General features: G+C 39.8%; 2 protein-coding genes across 3 annotated transcripts; one reads left to right on the top strand and one right to left on the bottom strand.

Moving 5' to 3' along the window:
* Window positions 1-229: 229 nt before the first annotated feature.
* LOC135470766 (1-acyl-sn-glycerol-3-phosphate acyltransferase epsilon-like) lies at window positions 230-10,205 on the top strand. The gene is given in 9 exon segments (XM_064749806.1): window positions 230-448; window positions 2,480-2,558; window positions 3,558-3,658; window positions 3,660-3,674; window positions 4,237-4,302; window positions 4,616-4,712; window positions 5,309-5,473; window positions 8,211-8,334; window positions 9,448-10,205. Coding segments are annotated over 9 exon segments (1,089 nt in total). The 3' UTR covers window positions 9,671-10,205.
* Window positions 10,206-17,818: 7,613 nt separating this feature from the next.
* LOC135471509 (E3 ubiquitin-protein ligase rnf146-like) lies at window positions 17,819-21,547 on the bottom strand. 2 transcript variants are annotated; one of them, XM_064750773.1, is made up of 2 exons: window positions 21,291-21,547; window positions 17,819-19,671 (listed from the first exon to the last, which is right to left on the bottom strand). In XM_064750773.1, the coding sequence occupies exons 1-2, from the start codon at window positions 21,418-21,420 to the stop codon at window positions 17,888-17,890; spliced, it is 1,914 nt and encodes a 637-aa protein (XP_064606843.1). In that variant the 5' UTR covers window positions 21,421-21,547; the 3' UTR covers window positions 17,819-17,887. The 2 variants fall into 2 exon arrangements, with proteins under 2 accessions (XP_064606843.1, XP_064606844.1); XM_064750774.1 differs by having other exon boundaries at window positions 17,819-19,668.
* Between the last annotated feature and the right edge of the window lie 55 nt (window positions 21,548-21,602).

Raw genomic sequence — 21,602 nt, 5'->3', positions numbered from 1 at the left:
TGACGTGCATTCATGCCGCTGGTGGCATAACAATCGCGTGACGTCACGCCAAGGTCAAGAGGGCAAAGCTCTCATCGGCATGCGCACATAAACATGGCGACGTTTTGGAACATGTGCGTCTAACGTGAAAGTCATGCTGTAGACAATTGCATGATGTTGTGAGAGTAATGCATAATCCAGGGCGTCTTCAGTCCACAGAAAGTATTTGATAACAGTCTGCATCGACAAAATGTTGCTGTCAGTGGTTGTGCATCTGCAATCGCTGCGATGGTTCGTCCCAGAGTTTTTGATGTTGGGCTCGGCACCGGCGTACATCACGGTGTGGTCGGCATGGCGTCTGCTAACCGCAGTTCTTCCCACTAAAATTTACTTCATTGGGGACGATTTCCTGTGGTCTTCGTACCAACGTTTTATTTTGTTCTTTGTGGAAAATATGACAGGCCTTGAGGTAAATCGCGTGACAAGGTTCACAGCTCATGTGTGTTTATAAATTTACCTTCAAATTTGCTGTCAAAATACATAGGCCTGCTGCACATTAAACTGGGACTAACAGTAATACTAACCCCAGGTGTTACATGCGATGATTTTGATGTATGCTTGCGATCTAAGTTTATTGATATGTGAAGTAAATAATCAAGCTTTTATATGTATACATGTAGGTGATAAAAACTTGTGGTATGATGTGAAAAAAAAAATTATTAATAAAAAAATCAGTACAATTTACTACACGAAATTAAATATATGCATAACACTTACTTTCATTTATTGCAACGTGTACACACGTTTGATCATCCATTTAAATTACGGTACTAAAATACCACATTCAATTACTTATATTTTTCATATTTTGTATCACTTTTTTGGTTACTAAAAGGGCTTTATAGTTAACTTGTCAAAGAGCACTTGGGAACACGCATACCGGGGTATCTAAATTGCTTAGTGTCTTAGTAGTATATATAGTATTATACGGTATCATTTTTTTGTAAATATTTGTATAGATATGTACGGGTACGTATGCACACTGCATAAATATGTGTTCAGAAAGAATTTTTTTTGCTTGTAATCCATAATTACCAACTGTAGAGGTATGTCATATTTTAGCTGGAGGTTCAGAGTGCAAGTTTGATCTCATTTTTGTTGTAAAAGGTACTTCAGAAGTAAGACAAGATTTTAGTAGAGCAGTTTACTCCGGACACACTATGTTGAGTATAGTTTACAGCAGTGACTAGAAGATGGTCATGTTTAATTATGATAAACTTGGGCCATGTTAATAGAGCAGGCCTTCACGTTTGAGGCGTCCTATCACACTACTACACCTTTGCACTCCTGAGGCAAAATCTAGGTGTGCTGATAACACACTTCATCCATAATCAAGAGTCTAGAAAGTAGGAATCTAGGCATGCAAATCACACTCAGAGAATCCTGGTGTTGCGCAAAGGGAGTGATAATCAGAGTGTACCTGATCAAATAACAAATTACATATTGTCTGTATGTATGGTATGTGTACTGCAAATGTTTACCAAGTGCATATACAGCAACAAAGGCAATCCCTTTAGATTGGGAAACTTACCCTGATATTTTTAAAAAGATAGTTACTACAAAATTAGTTTGATGATGTAATGACACAAAATGCTGACATGCTTACACTTTATAAAATAGCAAATACATTGTACTGTTTTGGACCTAATTTTTTCATGAAAGTTATTCATTTTGTTTGAGTCTGAGAGTGTATCATGTTCATCTCCAAAAAGGTGATTTGAAGTAATTTTTGGGGGAAGGGCAGGGGTGGGGAAGTTTGGCTTGGGAGTGGGCAAGTGTTATATTCTATTAGAAAAACACCAGTATTGGCATCAAAAGTGTATTTTATGGCCTTTAGGTTACTGATTTATACACATGCTGCAGTTCATTATGTATAGAATACTGACAGTTCCCAAATTATCAGTGGAAAAAGTGCAACATGGGAGTATACCCCAACCAGAATAATCTAGAGTAGGATCATGAAGTGATCTTATTCTTAAGTCAGAATTTCAAATCACTTCAGAATTATTATTTCTAATGTAACAATGAAAATATTGCTTGACAGTGTTCTGGGTAAGTTTTTGTACAACAAATATCAGAGAAAATGACGGAAAGAAACATCAAATTTAATGATTAAAATTTTTCACCTAAGTCCAAGATGGATCTGTGATCCTGGGGCCAAATCTCCTTTAATCCCAGGGGTAATCTAAAACCTTGCCTCCCCATGTTGGTGTACACTTCCTGTTTAATAATGATAAAACATGCATGGCATCACAGTGAGGCAGCACTTGGAACATGTCTCATGTAATATTCAAGGCCATAGCATACAAGTGCTAAGCATACAAATGAAGGAGCCCAAATTTCAGTGAATGCATTTTGTTATCCTGGTGTCCCGCATTACAAATGAAATATTTTTACATTTTTTAATTTTTTGCATATTTTTTTTTGTGTGGCGTTTCAGGTGTACCTGTATGGAGATGCTGAACAGGTGATAAAAGACCAAGAGAATGTCATCTATCTGTCAAATCATCAGTCGACAGGTGAGTTTGTTTCTTCCTCCAAAAAATTGAGTGGGTTGGGTGGGGGGTGGGGGGAGGGGGGGAATGGTGCATTGCTGATTGGCAAAGATGCTTATCTTTTAAGTGCTAGGACACACAAGGTGTGGGCTTAATACCAGCCTTTGACAGGAAAAATGTTGAATATGGTTCACATTGTGGGTGGAACCTTGGTGACAGTACGTGATAAAGGCTGTATAATATGGTGTGCATTGCTCTACATCACATGTAGGAAAGTCTGTCAATAACTTGCCGGAGGTCAGTGGTTTTCTTCGGTTTTTCTTTACAATCTTGTATAAAGTTTTAAATTCTTGAGAGTAACTTTTTGAACAACAATTGAATACCTAAATGAATGAATTGTAATACGGCATATTTTATGCATTAATAATGTTTGGCTTACCAGTATACATGTTTTGTATATGTTAAATACATGTACAGGTATGTCCTAGTGGTGTTAAACCATAATTATTCATTTAAAAACTTAACAAGGAAGCTTAACAAAGAAGGAGGCCATTACCATGTACAAGTGGTAGCCATTATCATCTACAAGTGGCAGCCATTATCATCTACAAGTGGCAGCCTTTATCATCTACAAGTGGCAGCCATTATCATCTACAAGTGGCAGCCTTTATCATCTACAAGTAGCAGCCATTATCATCTACATGTACATGTGGCAGCCATTATCATCTACAAGTGGCAGCCTTTATCATCTACATGTATGCCGTATAGAGTACTAGTACTGGACATAGCTTTAACTGATCAAACATTACTGTTGTCATTAATAAGAGTTTAAAGTATTTTAGCAATTATGTATTCTTTGTTTTCATTAAGCATCAGTCTTTGGTCAGAATTTCAGCAAATTTACCTTGAAACACCAGTCATGTGAAATCTACATAAATGAAAGCAATTCTCTGTGAATGTATGATAAAGTCAGAGCTTTTTTTGTTTCCTTTGTTTTTTTTACCTCTGCTTGCTTACTTGTAGTTGATTGGGTGGTGACAGATATGTTGGCTGTCCGCCAGGGAAGCATGGGTCATATCCGCTACATACTGAAGGATGGTCTCAAGTATCTGCCCATGTATGGCTTTTTATTTTGGACAGGTAAATTTGGCATTTTAGTCCCTATTTTAGCCCTTAATCATTGTTCATCGAATTTCTCATCTTAAACTCTCCTGTACTAAGTGCAGCAGTGCGTATGTCGTACACCAAGCATCAGTGTCCAGTAACCGTTTGATAAAGCAGTGTTAAGGTAAATGTTGTGTATGGTATATGAAAAATCCAGCATGCATTGAGCTTAAGTTTCTCCTACACATAAAGCAATATTATGGGATATTCTATTGTTGAAGCACTGCATGTGTGTTAATTACGGTACTTAACAAGATTCTTAATTTTTTAGCTCAATTTTTGTTTTCAAAAGCAACTGCTATCATCAGGGAATACAACAAAATTCATAACTCACTCTTTTGTGTACTTAAATCCGTTTAAAAGAACAGGCCACCTTGAAATAAAGCCAGCATCATCTAAAAGTACCAGTTTTTGTGTTGGTTCCAAATTTGGTCTTTATTATATTTTTGCAGTGCATAAAATGTGTAATTCACATTGTGTGAAATACCCAGAGGAAAGTATTTGCTTCCTGTTTCACAGCATTATTTTCTGTTCGTAGCACGGCAGTATTTATGTGAAGAGGAGCGGGAAGTTCAACAGACAGAAAGCCAGCGCACCAGCTCAAGTATTTATCAAAAAACAATATTCCTGTAAGTATACTAAGGATCAGAGTTTTGTAGCATTTCTTTAAAACTCATAAACTTCGTGATGTACCTGTAAACTTCTCATCATTAGGTATACATATACATATATGATGTTTTAGTTGTATATGTAAACCTGTGGTATGTCTATGTAAGAAAAATGAAAAAAAAAACATTGGCTTGTTAAGAGTTATGTCCCTTACCTAAATTATAACATGGGAAGGGAAGTCACAGTCTATAGTGTATTTACTTGGTGAAAGCGAATTGTTTTACTGTTTTCGTTCATGCCCTCCTCAGGTCTGGCTGGTAGTGTTCCCTGAAGGTACCAGGTTTAACCCTGAACTCTCAGCCATCATTGAAAAGAGCCAGAGCTTTGCCAAAGTATCAAGGTGAGGCATATCTCCATTGAGTTTTAAGATAGCTACATATCAATACAGTTACACCAATCCATTTTCACGACAAAAGCCTCGCACACACTTGGTGGAGACAAGCTGGCAACATATAGACGTCGGACAAATGAAGTCAACATGAAAATAATAATCGATTGTGTCAGTTTCCAACTTTATCATGGTGGGGGGCGGGGCAGGGTAACATCTATTTAAATGGTAGCTGCATGTTTTAAGCACAATTTCATTATTACTGCTTACAAACTGAATTTAAACAACGATAACACATTTCAAGTCTTGAAAATGTCTGATAATTGAGCTCACACTGATAGCTGATTGCAGCATTTTTAATTGGTTACTTTACTTTAGCATTGTGGAATAATATTGGAAAATCAATCATTCACAGGTCTGAGTCTAAACCTCATCCATTGTTTTTGCTGGTCTCTGAATAACTTGTTTCGTGAAAGAGAATTAATACAATGTGGCAAATTTCCTATTGAGGAAATCATGCAGTGTCCCCAAAGTTTTGTTTTGCCCTTTGCAAGACAAAAATTCTGCATGTATCCTCATTCCTGAATGTTTTTTTTTGTTTGTTGTCTTACAGGGTTGACACCATTCACGCAGCTGTTGACACCTCGAGTTAAAGCCTTGCAGTTAGCTGTGGAGGAACTCCACGACTATGTAGATGCTATATATGATGTGACTGTGGGCTACAGTGATACGAAGGACTCACGGACAGGTGAAAGAATCGCATCACCAGGTATACCAGGTGAGTCAGTGATACAGAAAATCACAGGAACAGATGTGAGAATTGCATCACCAGGTGAGTCAAACTGTGATACATAAACCAGAGAGACAGGTGTGAGAGTCATAGTATAGTCAGACTGTGATACATGAACCACAGACATATCTAAGGATGACATCACCAGGTGTACCAGGTGAGTTAGACTGTGATACATGAACCACAGAGACAGGTGTAAGAATGGCATGCCATGTGTACCAGGTGTAGTCAGATTGTGATACATGAACCACAGACATATCTAAGAATGACATCACCAGGTGTACCAGGTGAGTTAGACTGTGATACATGAACCACAGAGACAGGTGTAAGAATGGCATGACCATGTGTACCTGGTGAGTCAGATTGTGATACATGAACCACAGACATATCTAAGAATGACATGACCAGGTGTACCAGGTGAGTCAGACTGTGATACATGAACCACAGAGACAGGTGTAAGAATGGCATGACCATGTGTACCAGGTGAATCAGATTGTGATACATGAACCACAGAACATATCTAAGAATGACATCACCAAGTGTACCAGGTGAGTCAGACTGTGATACATGAACCACAGAGACGGGTGTAAGAATGGCATGACCATGGTACCAGGTGAGTCAGATTGTGATACATGAACCACAGACATATCTAAGAATGACCTCACCAGGTGTACCAGGTGAGTCAGACTGTAATACATGAACCACAGAGACGGGTGTAAGAATGGCATGACCATGTGTACCAGGTGAGTCAGATTGTGATACATGAACCACAGACATATCTAAGATGACCTCACCAGGTGTACCAGGTGAGTTAGACTGTGATACATGAACCACAGAGACAGGTGTAAGAATGGCATGACCATGTGTACCAGGTGAGTCAGATTGTGATACATGAACCACAGACATATCTAAAAATGACATCACCAGGTGGGTCAGACTGTGATACATGAACCACAGAGGACAGGTGTAAGAATGACCTCACTAGGTGTACCAGGTGAGTCAAACTATGATACAGAAACCACAGGGACAGGTGTGAGAATTGCATCACCAGAGAAAGGTGTAAGAATGACATCACTAGGTGTACCAGGTGAGGTCCAAACAATGATACAGAAACCACAGGGACAGATGTGAGAATTGCATCACCAGAGAAAGGTGTAAGAATGACATCACTAGGTGTACCAGGTGAGTCAGACTGTGATACATGAACCACAGAGAAAGGTGTAAGAATGACCTCACTAGGTGTACCAGGTGAGTCAGACTGTGATACATGAGCGACAGGGAAAGGTGTAAGAATGACATCACTAGGTGTACCAGGTGAGTCCGACTATGATAGATGAAACCACAGGGACAGGTGTAAGAATGACCTCACTAGGTGTACCAAGTGAGTACTATGATACATGAACCACAGAGAAAGGTGTAAGAATGACCTCACTAGATGTACCAGAGGGGATACATGAACCACAGAGACAAGTGTAAGAATGACATCACTAGGTGTACCAGGTGAGTCAGACTATGATGCATGAACCACAGGGAAAGGTGTAAGAATGACATCACTAGGTGTACCAGGTGAGTCCGACTATGATAGATGAACCACAGGGACAGGTGTAAGAATGACCTCACTAGGTGTACCAAGTGAGTCCGACTATGATACATGAATCACAGAGAAAGGTGTAAGAATGACCTCACTAGGTGTACCAGGTGAGTCAGACTATGATGCATGAACCACAGGGAAAGGTGTAAGAATGACATCACTAGGTGTACCAGGTGAGTCAGACTATGATGCATGAACACAGGGGAAAGGTGTAAGAATGACATCACTAGGTGTACCAGGTGAGTCAGACTATGATGCATGAACCACAGGGAAAGGTGTAAGAATGACATCACTAGGTGTTACCAGGTGAGTCCGACTATGATACATGAACTACAGAGAAAGGTGTAAGAATGACATCACGAGGTGTACCAGTTGAGTCAGACTATGATGCATGAACCACAGAGACAGGTGTAAGAATGACATCACTAGGTGTACCAGGTGAGTCAGACGATAATAGATGAACCACAGAGACAGGTGTAAGAATGGCATCACTTAGGTGTACCAGGTGAGTCAGACTATGGTACATGAACCACAGAGACAGGTGTAAGAATGACATGACCATGTGTAGCAGGTGAGTCAGATGGTGATACATAAACCACAGACAGTTGTAAAAATGACATGACCATGTGTAGCAGGTGAGTCAGATTGTGATCACAGAGACAGGTGTAAGAATGACATGACCATGTGTAGCAGGTGAGTCAGATTGTGATCACAGAGACAGTTGTAGGAATGACATGACCATGTGTAGCAGGTGAGTCAGATTGTGATCACAGAGACAGGTGTAAGAATGACATGACCATGTGTAGCAGGTGAGTCCGACTATGATACATGAACCACAGAGACAGGTGTAAGAATGGCATCACTATATGTACTATATGTAGGCGAATTATACTGCGATCCAGCAGTTTCCTGTCATTCTTGCATTCTATCATGTGTTTATTGTGACTGTTTGGAATTTGGAATTAGCTTTCTGTGTGAAAAGCCGCTGTGGAGCTGACCATTTACTACCATTTAATTTTGACAAGGGGGTCACAATGGAAGTGTGGTCTCACTATTAAAGGAAGCACAAAAAATATATATACATTGTATTAGCTTTTTTCCACCCTGTTACTAGTGACATTTTTCTTTGGTCAGAAATCCTTGCCGGCCATTCTAGTGAAATCCACATCCATGTGAACCGGATTGATATCAGGGACGTACCCACACAGGAGGCAGCGTTAAAACACTGGCTTCATAAACTATTCCAGGACAAGGAGAGGTAAGCTGGAGAATAGGGCTGATTTTTGCAAAACATTAGATGTCATGAACCTCTGGATGGTTGAGTGTTGGCCTGGTTTCCTCCCACCATAATGCTGACAATATTCTTGAGTACAGCATAAAACATAAATCAAATAAATAAATTTGATGTTATGCACTTGGTAAAGAGAATGTCAAAAATTTGGCTGACAGGCAGAAAAACTGAAATCATAACCATTTATGTACTTGTCATATGGTAGAGAAATACCAAGATAATTTAAAGATAAGTATCCAACAGCATTATCAGGGTCTGTGCTACCTTTACCACTTATTGTAGCCTGATAATAGTCTATAAAACTCACAATAACGACGAAAAAAGTGAAAAATGATTGACAGGAACTATCTGGGTTTAAACCGCAGACAGCTGGATACAATGTCCATTGGGGCTTGTGTGAAGACCAGGGAAAAGATAGTAAACACTGCTCTCTGATAAGTGCTGAGCGAGAAATATACCTCTCGTAGACATCAGTTTTGGGGATCAACTCTGTACTCTATGCATAAATTATATGTTGAATAGTAAAGATAAGAACAAGAAAAAGAAGAAAAAAAAAGTGAAGGAGATGGAAAGAAATGTACTGAATGTGAACCCTACACTGCTAGGCATCATTTACAATGGGCCTAGTACTGAAAATTAACATATAGATTAGGCGGCTTTGAGCTTGTGCTGGTAGCTGAGAACAAAAGACGGAAACAATATATTGCTGCAAATTTGGTGCCCGAGAACAAAAGACAGGAAGAATACATTGTTGCAGTGAGAAGTGTCTTGTATGAACGTTGAATTTTGAAGAAAAATTGAATGATTTCTAAAAAGTTTTTGGACAGTTACATGAAAACCCCAATTTCATTGGAAAAAATACTTTGAATTTCATGATACTGAGATCAGGGAATTCTGAGAAATATTTTTGTTTGATACTATTGTGCAGTTTTTAGAACTGACCTATTCTTTAGATGATTTCATTGGTCAGTTTTGGCTGAATTTACATACCAAATGATTTTTGGAATCTTTGTAGGGCGATCCACCTAGAATCAGCAGGTTTCTATGTTTAATTACCAAGTCATTATTTATGTATTTCAGAATGCTACTGGACTTTTACTCTGAGGACCCAGGTCGGAGGGACAAATTCCCTGGGAGATCAAAGTTGTCAAGGCTTGGTTTGCTGCAAACTTTCCCATCAGCCTTGTTCTGGAGTAGTTTGTTTATAGGTGCTATTTCATTGAAGCAAGGGAGGTCACTCTATTGGAAAATTGGAGTTGGTGCAATCCTAGGAGGAATTGCATATTCTGCAGTCAAAAGTTAAACAGATTTCCAAGTAAAACCTTTTTTTCCTAGCTGTATTGCCTAGGTGTTCATACATATAGGTGAAACTGGGACGTGCCAGTTTGGAAAGAATTATGGAACACAAGTGTGTTGTGGTTAAATTAAGTGACCTATCATATCACCCTTGAATCTTGACTGTGGCGGGGGAGTCATCACCTTTTTGTGGTTGTGAAAATGATATGATGTCATAGTAGGAGTTTTGTGTAAAGGCATGTCAAGATTTTAAAGAATTGCTTTAGCATGATGGAGTCCAAGTGGGTTTATGGTTTTATTAATGTATTTTGTTGTGTGACTTAAAACATTTACTCATTTCTGTGTTTATCATTTTCTTGAGTATGCAGAGTGTAATACTATGACAGTGAGGGTCATTTTAAACTAAAAAAAAACAGACATTTCAGACTGAAAAAATTTGGCCTCTAGGGGATAAAAATGGAAAGAAAAGAAAACAACACTGCAATAATACTTTTGCATCAGTAATGTTTATCATTAGCATACACGAAGAAAATGTTAATGTAAACAGGCAGCGAAATTTGGCGCGAACGAAACCGTCGGTCGCGCAACGGTTACGTGCGGTTCAATTTGGCTAACCGGAAAATCGGTTAGGCCAACTGTCCAACGAGAACGTCCTTAGAGTCAGTGTGCATTAGGTAACTACAGATAAACTGGACTGAACAGCTTTCAGAATCACAACGCGGTTAGTATGGCAACGCGTCTAAAAATAGAAACATCGACTTGAGCCACAGCCAGCTCAGGCAGCGAAATTTGGCGCGAACGAAACCGTCGGTCGCGCAACGGTTACGTGCGGTTCAATTTGGCTAACCGGAAAATCGGTTAGGCCAACTGTCCAACGAGAACGTCCTTAGAGTCAGTGTGCATTAGGTAACTACAGATAAACTGGACTGAACAGCTTTCAGAATCACAACGCGGTTAGTATGGCAACGCGTCTAAAAATAGAAACATCGACTTCAGCCACAGCCAGCTGCCTGTGCTGGTCACATGGAAATGTAATCATTCATATATGCCTTACAGGCTTTGAGATAATACTCAAATTATTTATTTTGACTTATCTTTTCACGATCATGCAAGTAAATAAAACAAGGTTACCTTTTCATGTACATGTAGTTATATATATATATATATATATATATATATATATATATATATATATATTATATATATATATATATTATATATATATATATATATATATATATATATATATATATATATATCACTGTGGTAAGACTCCCACCACGTGTGTTGGAAACTGCGTTAATTATCAGTAATCAGGGATACCAAACTCGCTCCCCAATACCGTAATGACACTTACTGGAAGTACTTAATGTTGGACTGGGCATATTGCAAACATATAAGCCTGTATAACGGAATTTCACGTAAAAATGTGCCACAGGAGTCAAGTACCAACCAGGCAACACACAACGCTGAAACACCGTGTGAGTGTAAAATTTCTCTTTCTTTTGTTCACCAACCTTACGGTATGAGCTGCTAGATATAGAAAAGAAAAACAAACATAACATTGAGCTGAATACTTTTATTAATGATCCAGAATGATGCCTGAAACATAAACCACGTAAACAATTAGCGTAACCGATCGGGTTGATAAACATACGTGGCGTAACCGAATGATCGGTTAGGCGAGGCGGAAAAGACGTAACCGATTTCTGGGTTTCGCCGGCAGGCCAAATTTCGCTGCCTGTGTAAACAGGACCCTGTGTATTTAATATTTTGCCTGTAGCTACATGTACGTGGAAATAAAACCATTGTTTTATTAGTTAGGGCAAACTGCCGTCATGGTTACAGGTAAAGCCCTTAAAACATTCAACACCATGTTGATGGTGTCCTCTGTTGATACATCTATCAGTATTTGAAACATGTATTTGTTTCATAGAGTTTGTATTGTGTGATGTTTTTTTGTTTTTTTTTTTTAAATATTTTTATGCAAATTGTATATACCTACATGTAGTTCTCTCTACATGTGCATTTGTGTGAAGTGTTAGTATTGCCTGCGTAGCGATATAGATGGCAAGAGGTTTGTGATTTTTAGCACACCTATTAGTGGCAGTGTTTAATGAATAAGGCTTGAGACATTGAAGTAGTGCTCATGTACTAAGGTGGAGAATCAGAATGGATATTCTGTAATGTTAATGGTTCTCACCAGAAATACTTTAAGACAGCATGGATAGGTCTATATTGTAGAAATGATGTATATATCCAGTTTTGGAGATATAGTTTTAGTGGAGTTGGTTTTGCAGATATAGCTGCTCTGGATCCAGTTTTAGAGATACAGTTGTGGTAGATCCAATTTTGGAGATACAGGATCGGGTTGTGGAAGTACCAGTACTGTTGCTGTGGACCCTGTTTTGGAGATACTGTTACTGTAGCTCCAGTTTTGGAGACACAGTTGCTCCAATTCCAGTTTGGAGATACAATTGTAGTAGGTCCAGTGTTTGGGATGCAATAGCAGTAGATCCAGTTTTGGAGGTACTGTTGCAGTATATCCATTTTGAAATACAGGAGCCAAATTTGGAGATACAGTTTTAGTAGATCCATTTTTGGAGATACTGTTGCCATAGATCCAGTTTTGAAGATACTGTTGCTGTAGATCCAGTTTTGGAGATACTGTTGCAATACATCCAATTTTGGAGATAATGTTGCAGTAGATCCAGTTTTGAAGATACTGTTGCTGTAGATCCAGTTCTGGAGATACTGTTGCAATACATCCAATTTTGGAGATAATGTTGCTGTAGATCCAGTTTTGAAAGATACTTTTGCTGTAGATCCAGTTCTGGGAATACTGTTGCAGTACATCCAGTTTTGGAGATACTGTTGCTGTACATCCAATTTCGGAGATAATGTTGCAGTAGATCCAGTTTTGAAGATACTGTTGCTGTACATCCAGATTTGGAGATACTGTTGCTGTAGATCCAGTTTGGACATACTGTTGCTGTACATCCAGTTTTGGAGATAATGTTGCAGTAGACCAGTTTTGAAGATACTTTTGCTGTAGATCCAGTTTTGGAGATACTGTTGCTGTAGATCCAGTTTTGGAGATACTGTTGCAGTAGATCCAGTTTTGAAGATACCATTGCTGTAGATCCAGTTTGGAGATACTGTTGCTGTAGATCCAGTTTTGAAGATACTGTTGCTGTAGATCCAGTTTTGGAGATACTGTTGCTGTAGATCCAATTTTGGAGATAATGTTGCTGTAGATCCAGTTTTGGAGATACATTTGCAGTAGATCCAGTTTGAAGATACTGTTGCTGTACATCCAGATTTGGAGATACTGTTGCTGTAGATCAGTTTGGACATACTGTTGCTGTACATCCAGTTTTGGAGATAATGTTGCAGTAGACCAGTTTGAAGATACTTTTGCTGTAGATCCAGTTTTGGAGATACTGTTGCTGTAGATCCAGTTTTGGAGATACTGTTGCAGTAGATCCAGTTTTGAAGATACCATTGCTGTAGATCCAGTTTTGGAGATACTGTTGCTGTAGATCCAGTTTGAAGATACTGTTGCTGTAGATCCAGTTTTGGAGATACTGTTGCTGTAGATCCAATTTTGGAGATAATGTTGCTGTAGATCCAGTTTTGGAGATACATTTGCAGTAGATCCAGTTTTGAAGATACTGTTGCTGTAGATCCAGTTTTGGAGATACTGTTGCGGTAGATCCTATGTTGGAGATACACTTGCAGTTCATGCTTATGCTATTTCAAGATAGTAGATCCATTTCAATTTTGGAGGTTCGATTTTATTATGATTTCTCGGTGGAAATGTTTGTAATGAAATAACATATATAATTCACGGTGTTCTCAATCATGTCCCACAAAAAAGTTTCTTATGCAATTCTTGTTGTGAAAGTCTAACTCAGAATTTTGCCAATATGTGTATACTTATATATGCACATAGAAAATACATGTAGATGAACAGAATTGTTTTCTGTCATTGTCACTGTGTTCGTGGAAATGTGAAGAAATATCGTGAAAATATTTCCAATCACTGTGCACCAGTCTCGCACAAATCTGATTTAGCAGCCACTCCCTGTAATGATTTGGCCCTAACCAGATTTAAAATAACACCAAACTGTCGCATGAACTCTCTTTGGTTGGAGGGTCAAACCTGGGTACCGGTCAGAATCCTTGTTTCCTTGAATTTGATTGAACCAATAGCAGACAGGCTGGAGTATCTGTATGTGTTTTCTTGTTGGTGACAAGTCAGTACATGAAATGGCCACAGATTTGCTTTGTTCGGAGTCAAAATGAAATATACTATTTACTGGTATTACACCATCCTCGCGTGAGTATGTGTATTTAACTATGCATTTGTGACGTATCGGGTGTGGGGGGAAAAAAAGTTGTGTCTGGGCTATTGCTTTGTCACTGATGACAGTTTGTCAGTCTCCTGTGATATTTCTGTACGTTGTTCCAAGACATGTTGATGTCATATTGGTACATAAATGAGGAGCAAATGTGATCAAAATTATCTTTTCATTGTATGAATTTTGTCACTCTATCTCTCTCAAATATGAACAAATATATCCTTGCCTTAAAATCAAAGAAGAACAAAATTTGTATTTTTTTTGCACTTTTATAATCTCTGTTATGAGAATAAAACACCTCAGGTTTTGATTTACTTAACGTTATGAAATGATCAGGCAGTGTTACATCGGGCCCACCCTGGTTCATTGAATTGAACCAGTTGGTTTGGCCACGACCGACAGGTACCTAGCTAATGAGGTAGCATGTTCAAATCTAACTTTTGCTGGCTCAACTGTGGCTGGGTCAGAAAGTTTGTTTGACACACCGTGCAGGGAAGGCAGTGTTTTTGTCTCTAGTTTCTGCACGTTTTTCTTGACCCCTACACCAGACAGCTGCCTTGTAACTGAAATAAAGATGCTTGCCAGTAGGTGCAAGTTTAGTTCCGGCAGTTGTGGATTAACTTGCCTTCATTCGTCATTTGAGCAGTCAAACATTCATTGTCCACATATCCCTCACGGATGTGATGTGCATACATGTATGTCATACTTGGGGAAAGTTTGTCTGTGACTTGGCAAAGGTCAGTGGTTTATGTTGTGGCACTACTCCTGTGAAAGTGACGGCCATGATGTAAGGGAAACATTTTTGAGCATACAGTGAAAAACTAATCAAATTGCTAAATAAATCTGTTCTGCACCAGCTTTGTGATTGTCAGCTATGTATCTTGTGCAATAGATTCTTTGCCGATGTTTTCATGAAATAAACAACATCAGCTTGTAAGGTTGTGTTTTAAAATACCAATAACAATCAAGTGGTGGTTTTTATTTTAGTGTTCATATAGTGTTCTATTTTGAGAATCTTTATGTACACCCACTAAACTATGATAAACGCTACCAATATTTATTTCTGGAATGTTATGTTGTTATGATGTACCAAGAAACTTTCTCTGTTCAGGAATATGACTTGAACATGATAAAATTCTTTAGCATAGAGTCACATCCATTCATGAAAATGACCAAAGTAATACATTCTAGGGTAAAGCATTGAACACCAACCACACGATCAATCCCCATGATGAAAACCCGTACCTGAAATGTCTTCCGAGAAAGTGGAAATACTGTTTTCCATGACAGAAACGTGATGGGGGGGGGGGGGGGGGGATGGGGGGTGGTGGGGGGGGGGGGGGGGGGTGGAATAACGAATGTCTTAAGAGAATTACAGTACATCAGTTTTATTTCAAGCACTTTATTTACAAGTAATGTCAAGTTAACAACTAATAGTTTTACAACCTGGGTGCCTCTTGACAAATGACTCCACACAACACCAATGTCGGAATGACACAACCTTGACATTTGTGGAATATGTATGTGAACCATGTCTGTCGAACATGTTAGTCTACTAGCGAGTTACTGTAGCTTAGGCCAGTGAAAACTGACTCCTTGCCATCTGTCAGAGTATTATGGAAAACAGGTGTGGACGGCTGTCAGCACATTTGCATCACTGCCTTATAAGGATACATGAAAAGGTAAAATAAAACAAGTATGATTTTAAGGAACATGAAAGATATACCATAAGAAAGAGAATTTTTTTTTTTACATTTTCCAGCCATATCTTCTTGCACAACATGGATTGGCCCATGGTTCCTTACAAAAACTGTGGCTTAAAGCCATTTTACGCTTAAAGATGACTGCTGAGAAGCTTTTTTGAAGATTTATATGGTAGGCCACATCATATACTACATATTAAGAAATAAAAACAAAAGGTTTCATGTATCCTTTGAATATAATTGACAGTGGTGCTATCTGGTGGCCAGGGGAGACAACTTCTACTGGAATAGATCCACATTTTAACATGTTCTGCTGCAGGTTTGATAACACACAAGACTTGGCAGCAGTTTATCATCGTCATATTATAAAGGTTACCGTCACATTACATAACGGTACTTAAGACTAGTTGACACTGTATCATCACATTTAAACATTTACTCATAATATAATTTATAAACAAATTAATTTTTTTTTACATTTCATAAACCTTTAAAATCATAACATACTCTTTATAACAAACAAAAAAACCCATCACATATACAACCTTTAAAATGTAAAACACAACAGCGTAGTACGCTGACCAAACTGACTACGAGCTTACTGGGAAACTTCCTAAGCTTAAGACAGCTTTCTTGACTAAATACATCAGTTTTCATTGTTTTGCAGACAAAATAAATCTTACAATAAATGTCAGAGCAGGGTACAAAAAAAAAAAAATCAAAAAATAAAGCTTCAAACTCATCTAATTTGTGGAAAATGGAATTTTCCTGTCATGCTGAAGACATACATGCAAGTAGTTGATGGGAAAGCATTAAAAAGCAGGAAAATCATAAAAACACCAAGACTGGACAAAATAAAAAGCTATAGAAAAAAAAAAAGAGTTTGACTTTTATTCCATTTTGGGATTTTTTTTTGTCTTGGCTCACTCGTAAAACACGAAATAAAATTAGTGTCGCCTAGCAGAAAAAGTCTTAACTTATAAATGCAGATTTATCATAAGATTCCTAACTCCCTGAATGCAGCTGAACTTTGTGTGAACATATGTCTGTGTGGTGGTAAAAGCTCATAACAAGACATGGTTGTCATTCACAAAAAATACATCAAGTTGACAGGAGAAAGCTAAACATGTACGTGTAAAATATAAACTTCATCCAGTGGAGCTGCACACTCGTGTTTTGTGCAGATAAATTTTGCACAGGATGATGGAAAAGCGAGAAGCACTATGTTCTTTTGTTAACCAAAAGAAAAATACATTTCACCTACACCAAGCATGGTTAAACATTTCATGTACATGTACATTAAATAGGCATGAACACATCTTTAAAGTCACTATAATATACAGGCACCAGTTCGTTACGAGTGCTGTCAATTAATGTACATATCATTTACTAAACCTTTCTTAATCCAGATGTTGACGATTTCATCTGACATAAAATCCCCCAAATATGTGACGTTCATAAAGTTAACCTATGGATATAGTGTGTTTCTCCCCTTCTCTGCATGGTTTCCCCTCCCACCATAATGCTGGCCGCCATCGTATAAGTCAAATATTCTTGAGTACAGCATATAACACCAATCAAATAAATAAAATAATAAACTGTCCACAGCGTTCTCCTTGAAACCAGTTTACTAACCTTAAACAAAGGACCTCCACTGAAATTCCCTAGTATCACGAAAGAATCTTACGCTTCGCACAAACTTAGTGCTAACTGTTTAAGGCTCTGTAAATCCAAAGTTCCAATATCTGATCTTAAAATGAATGGATAATTATGGCTTAACACCACTTCAGGAATGTAAGAGCCATATTGTGGCGATTTTAGCTTAAAATCTGAAAATATAGCTCAAAATTAATAATTTCATATTTACATCACTTTATTTATTTATTTGATTCCTGTTGCATTCTGTACTCAAGAAGATTTTATTAGTATTTTATGTTTCAAACTCACTGGTGAGAGGCTCGTGAGTCATTGTCCTGCACTAGCATGCTAACCTGGCGCACAGAGGCCTCAAAGCCCCTAGACCCCTCTTAACTCAATATTTTGATATAAATACTACTTACAACAGTTATGAGGGGACTTGATGTTTGTGCTTCAAAGACCTTGATCTTTGACTTTGTTGTCTGTTGTATTTTTTATGCAGATACCACAAAGGAGACTTTATCTGTTTCTCTGGCCACTGGGGGCCTTCCTTGTCTCTCTAGGGTTGGGATCCCTGTCTGACTGGCTGACCGCAGAATCTGACAATGATGCTCCTGCCTCATGTGAAGTGGGGGGAAAATGTCGAACATGTGGCGAGGATTGAGATCTTCTCGCTCGTGGGAGAGCAGTCCCGCAGGGATCGCCACACCCCTCGTTGGCCTGTCTGGGGGGCGTTTGGTGCCTTCTCTGAGATGGCATACCATTCTGTCCAGGCCTACTTTCCAGAGGAAAAGATTGGTTGCGGGAGCGGGCAGGCAAAGGAGGGGCGTCTTGACCAGGCATGGTGGGGAGGGGAGCGACCTCTTGGGGTCGAGATTGTCTATCACTTTGTTGAAGGTGTGGACAGGTTTGTCTTGCAGACTGGGACAGTCCATCAAGACTTAAAGGCTGTCCATCAATAATGGAATGATGCCCATCAGGCTCTCCAGGTTGACTAATGGATGTGCCAATTTGTCCACTGGGCCCAGAGGGCTGTCCATTGGGTCCAGAAAACTGCCCATAGGGTATTGCGGGTTGACCATTAGATCTAACAGTATGTCTATCAGGTCTTGAAGGCTGGCCATTGGAACCAGAGGTATGTCCAGCAGGTCTTGAGGGCTGGCCATTGGAACCAGAGGTTTGTCCAGCAGGTCTTGAAGACTGGACACTGGAACCCGAGGTATGTCCATCAGGTCTTGAAGGCTGGCCATTGGAACCAGAGGTTTGTCCATCAGGTCTTGAAGGCTGGCCATTGGAACCAGAGGTTTGTCCATCAGGTCTTGAAGGCTGGCCATTGGAACCAGAGGTTTGTCCATCAGGTCTTGAAGGCTGGCCATTGGAACCAGAGGTTTGTCCATCAGGTCTTGAAGGCTGGCCATTGGAACCAGAGGTTTGTCCATCAGGTCTTGCAGGTAAGCTGCTAGATCTTGAAATCTTTCCATTAGGTCTTGAGGGTTGACCACTGGACCTAGAAGGCCATCTATCAGGCCTGACAGGGCCAGCATTATCAGAGTGTGTGCCACTAGGGGCTCTTCTGGGCACTGGAGAGATGCTCCTATCATCCCCTGCATGGTTGATGTTAAGGTCCCCCATCATTGAAGACAGGCCTTGGATGGACACTCCTGGGCTGTTTGTGGGCGCTGGAACTGATGCAGGTGGCAAGACTGGTGATTGTCCTGTGGAAGTACCACTTTGGTCCCCTCGACCATCACCAGCAGTCCCTGGCTGACCCTTACCAGTTGCATCTGAAGTCTCTACACCGTAAGCACCCTGTCTGTCTGAAGGAGCAATAGTCTTCGTTCTCAAGCCTGCCACGCCCTTTTTCTCTGGGATGTTTTCCAGGTCTCTCTTTATGCGCCTCCTTCGTGTGGGATCATTCCGCCTGTACTGCAGCATGCTGTCCAAATCTATCACGTACAAAAAGCCAGCAATCAGCAGTTCAAATGTCTTTTCGTCACGCTTGTACTTTTCCTCCAGCTCTGTGCTCGTCCGTAAGTCATACTGCCACCAGCCATTTCTTCCCTCGTAAAACCACTGGTAACCGTCTTCAAAGGCTGCATGTTGTAACAAATCCTCTTGTCTCACAAGTTTTGGATTGTGGAAGTATGAGAGTGGTATCTCTTGGCGACACAAAGCACAGCGCTTGCTCCGATTGGCCACCCCTTTGACGCAGAGGAAGCAGAAGATGTGAGAGCAGGGTAACTGTACTGGATGGATACAGGGTTGTAGACACACTGGGCATTCTAAACAAGGTACAGCAGCTTCTGAAAAAGAACAACAGTTTTGACTCACAAACAAGATGATGTAAAACAACAAGGCGCTCTGATAGCTCAAACCCCTGCCAAACCTTCTGCTGGTTTAAGGCCACCTTAACATTATATTAAGCCAACAGTACATCGACACAATAATTAATGTCTCCCCTTGCACACGGCCAGTAAACTATCAGGCTATCTCTTTACTGCTGTATTGTGGCTCCATTGGTTAGCGAGCTAGCACAGTGTAATGGCCCAAGAGCCTCTCACCAATGTGGTCACTGTGAGTTCAAGTCCACCTCCGGATGTATGCAGGAGGGTCTGCCAGCAACCTGTGGATGGTTGTGGGTGGTTGTGCTTTTCCCCTGGTCTGTACCCAGTTTCCTCCCACCATGATGCTTGCCGCTGTCGTATAAGTGAAATATTCTTAAGTACGGCATAAAACACCGATCAAATACATCAATAAATTTAATAGTGTTGTGTCAACTGCTTAAGCCCAGTTCTGACACAAAGTGCAATTTTTTCAGTGCAACATGTGACCTGTGAATCAACTTTAGTTGAAAGGTACAAGCTATACTGAAACAGAGCTTTTTTCCTTTTCACCTGACCAATTGCATTCAACTCCACCGTCCGCCAAGCAGTGTTGATTCTGTATCCCAATAAAGAGAGTAGCCGTTGGGGAATGTAACTCTCTGTATTGAGCAACACAAAGTGTTGGGAGACTTACAGGGAGAAACAGCTTCTAATGTGCCATATCAACAGTAAGCCACATTTATCGCATCTCCACACATGCATTAAATCTTCCCCAGCGCAAATCGATGTCAACCCAGTGATCCCCCGTAATCAACTAAACTGTTCTGAGTTTCGCCGAACCAAAAACGATCCATGACAACCACACAAATTCACAAAATAAATACATTTTCAGACACTACACCCACTGTGGCGGTAAGCCATTTGTCACCATTCTGATCACTTTCGAGAACGAACAAGACTGAAGTGATTAGCACCATAGGACGACAGGGGAAGTGAACCAGCCAAATGGACGACTAGGCCTACACCTGCCTAGTGTTACTATAATGATTGTGACTTGTATGTACGACTATCAGAATCAGATAGCGGCCACAGAGGGTGCAGTGTCTGAAAACATATTAGTGATTGTGAATTTGTGCAGTTGTCATGGATTCTTTTGGGTTTGGTAAGAGGCAGATCAGGTTAGTTCATTATGGAGACCACTGAGTTGACATCGATTTATGCTAGGGAAGAATTAATGTGCATGTGAAGATGCGGTAAATCTGGTTTACCGTCAATCCGACACATAAGAAGGAGTTTCTACCTGTAACTCTCCCAACACTTCTTGTTGCTTGATACAGCGAGTTACATTCCCCCAACAAAGCAAGTAGCCGTTCTGTGTTTTACGCTGTACTCAAAAAAATATTTCACTTATGAATATCATAATTCATGGTGGGAGGAAACCAGGCGGAGCCCAGAGGAAACCAGGTGGAGCCCAGAGGAAACCCACAACCTAGATATCGTTGGGATAGCTACAGTGCATTAATGATTACTGTTCTTTACGCAAAACCAAGCTGATCTTCCACCGTCAAATCTGTGCGACCACTCTGACAGAAGCATACCCTCTGTGTTACCCTTGTCCTTGTCATCATCAATTGACGCCTCCAGCTTCTCTGACGCCATGTTGGTCGGGCTGGTGTCATTTCCTTCAGCAGACATGGAACTATCGTCTGCTCCATCGCTTACATCCATCGCGCAGATTTTGTTTCACAACAGATCTAACTGAAGAGTGTACCTCCCCGAAATCTTTTAAAAATGAAACAGTTAAGAGTAAATAAAGCAGACTATGCACTTTTGGAGTGATATTCCCTTGTTACTTCCTGTTATGTTGAAGAGTTATATTAAAATTGTGCACCTGATATTTCAGCTGCTGA

This window comes from Liolophura sinensis, chromosome 7, assembly GCF_032854445.1.
Source record: "Liolophura sinensis isolate JHLJ2023 chromosome 7, CUHK_Ljap_v2, whole genome shotgun sequence".
In the NCBI taxonomy this organism is placed as follows: domain Eukaryota; kingdom Metazoa; phylum Mollusca; class Polyplacophora; order Chitonida; family Chitonidae; genus Liolophura; species Liolophura sinensis.
The sequence above is the reverse complement of the archived record's forward strand: the minus strand, read 5'-3'. Positions and strand labels throughout refer to the sequence as shown.

What these genes read in the sequence shown, in the direction of transcription:
- LOC135471509 (XM_064750773.1), bottom strand. Translation starts at nt 21,420, where the DNA reads ATGGATGTAAGCGATGGAGCAGACGATAGTTCCATGTCTGCTGAAGGA. An exon ending in GGACAAGGGTAACACAGAGG is followed by an intron (nt 19,672 to 21,290) that starts GTATGCTTCTGT and finishes GTTCTTTTTCAG; the next exon opens with AAGCTGCTGTACCTTGTTTA.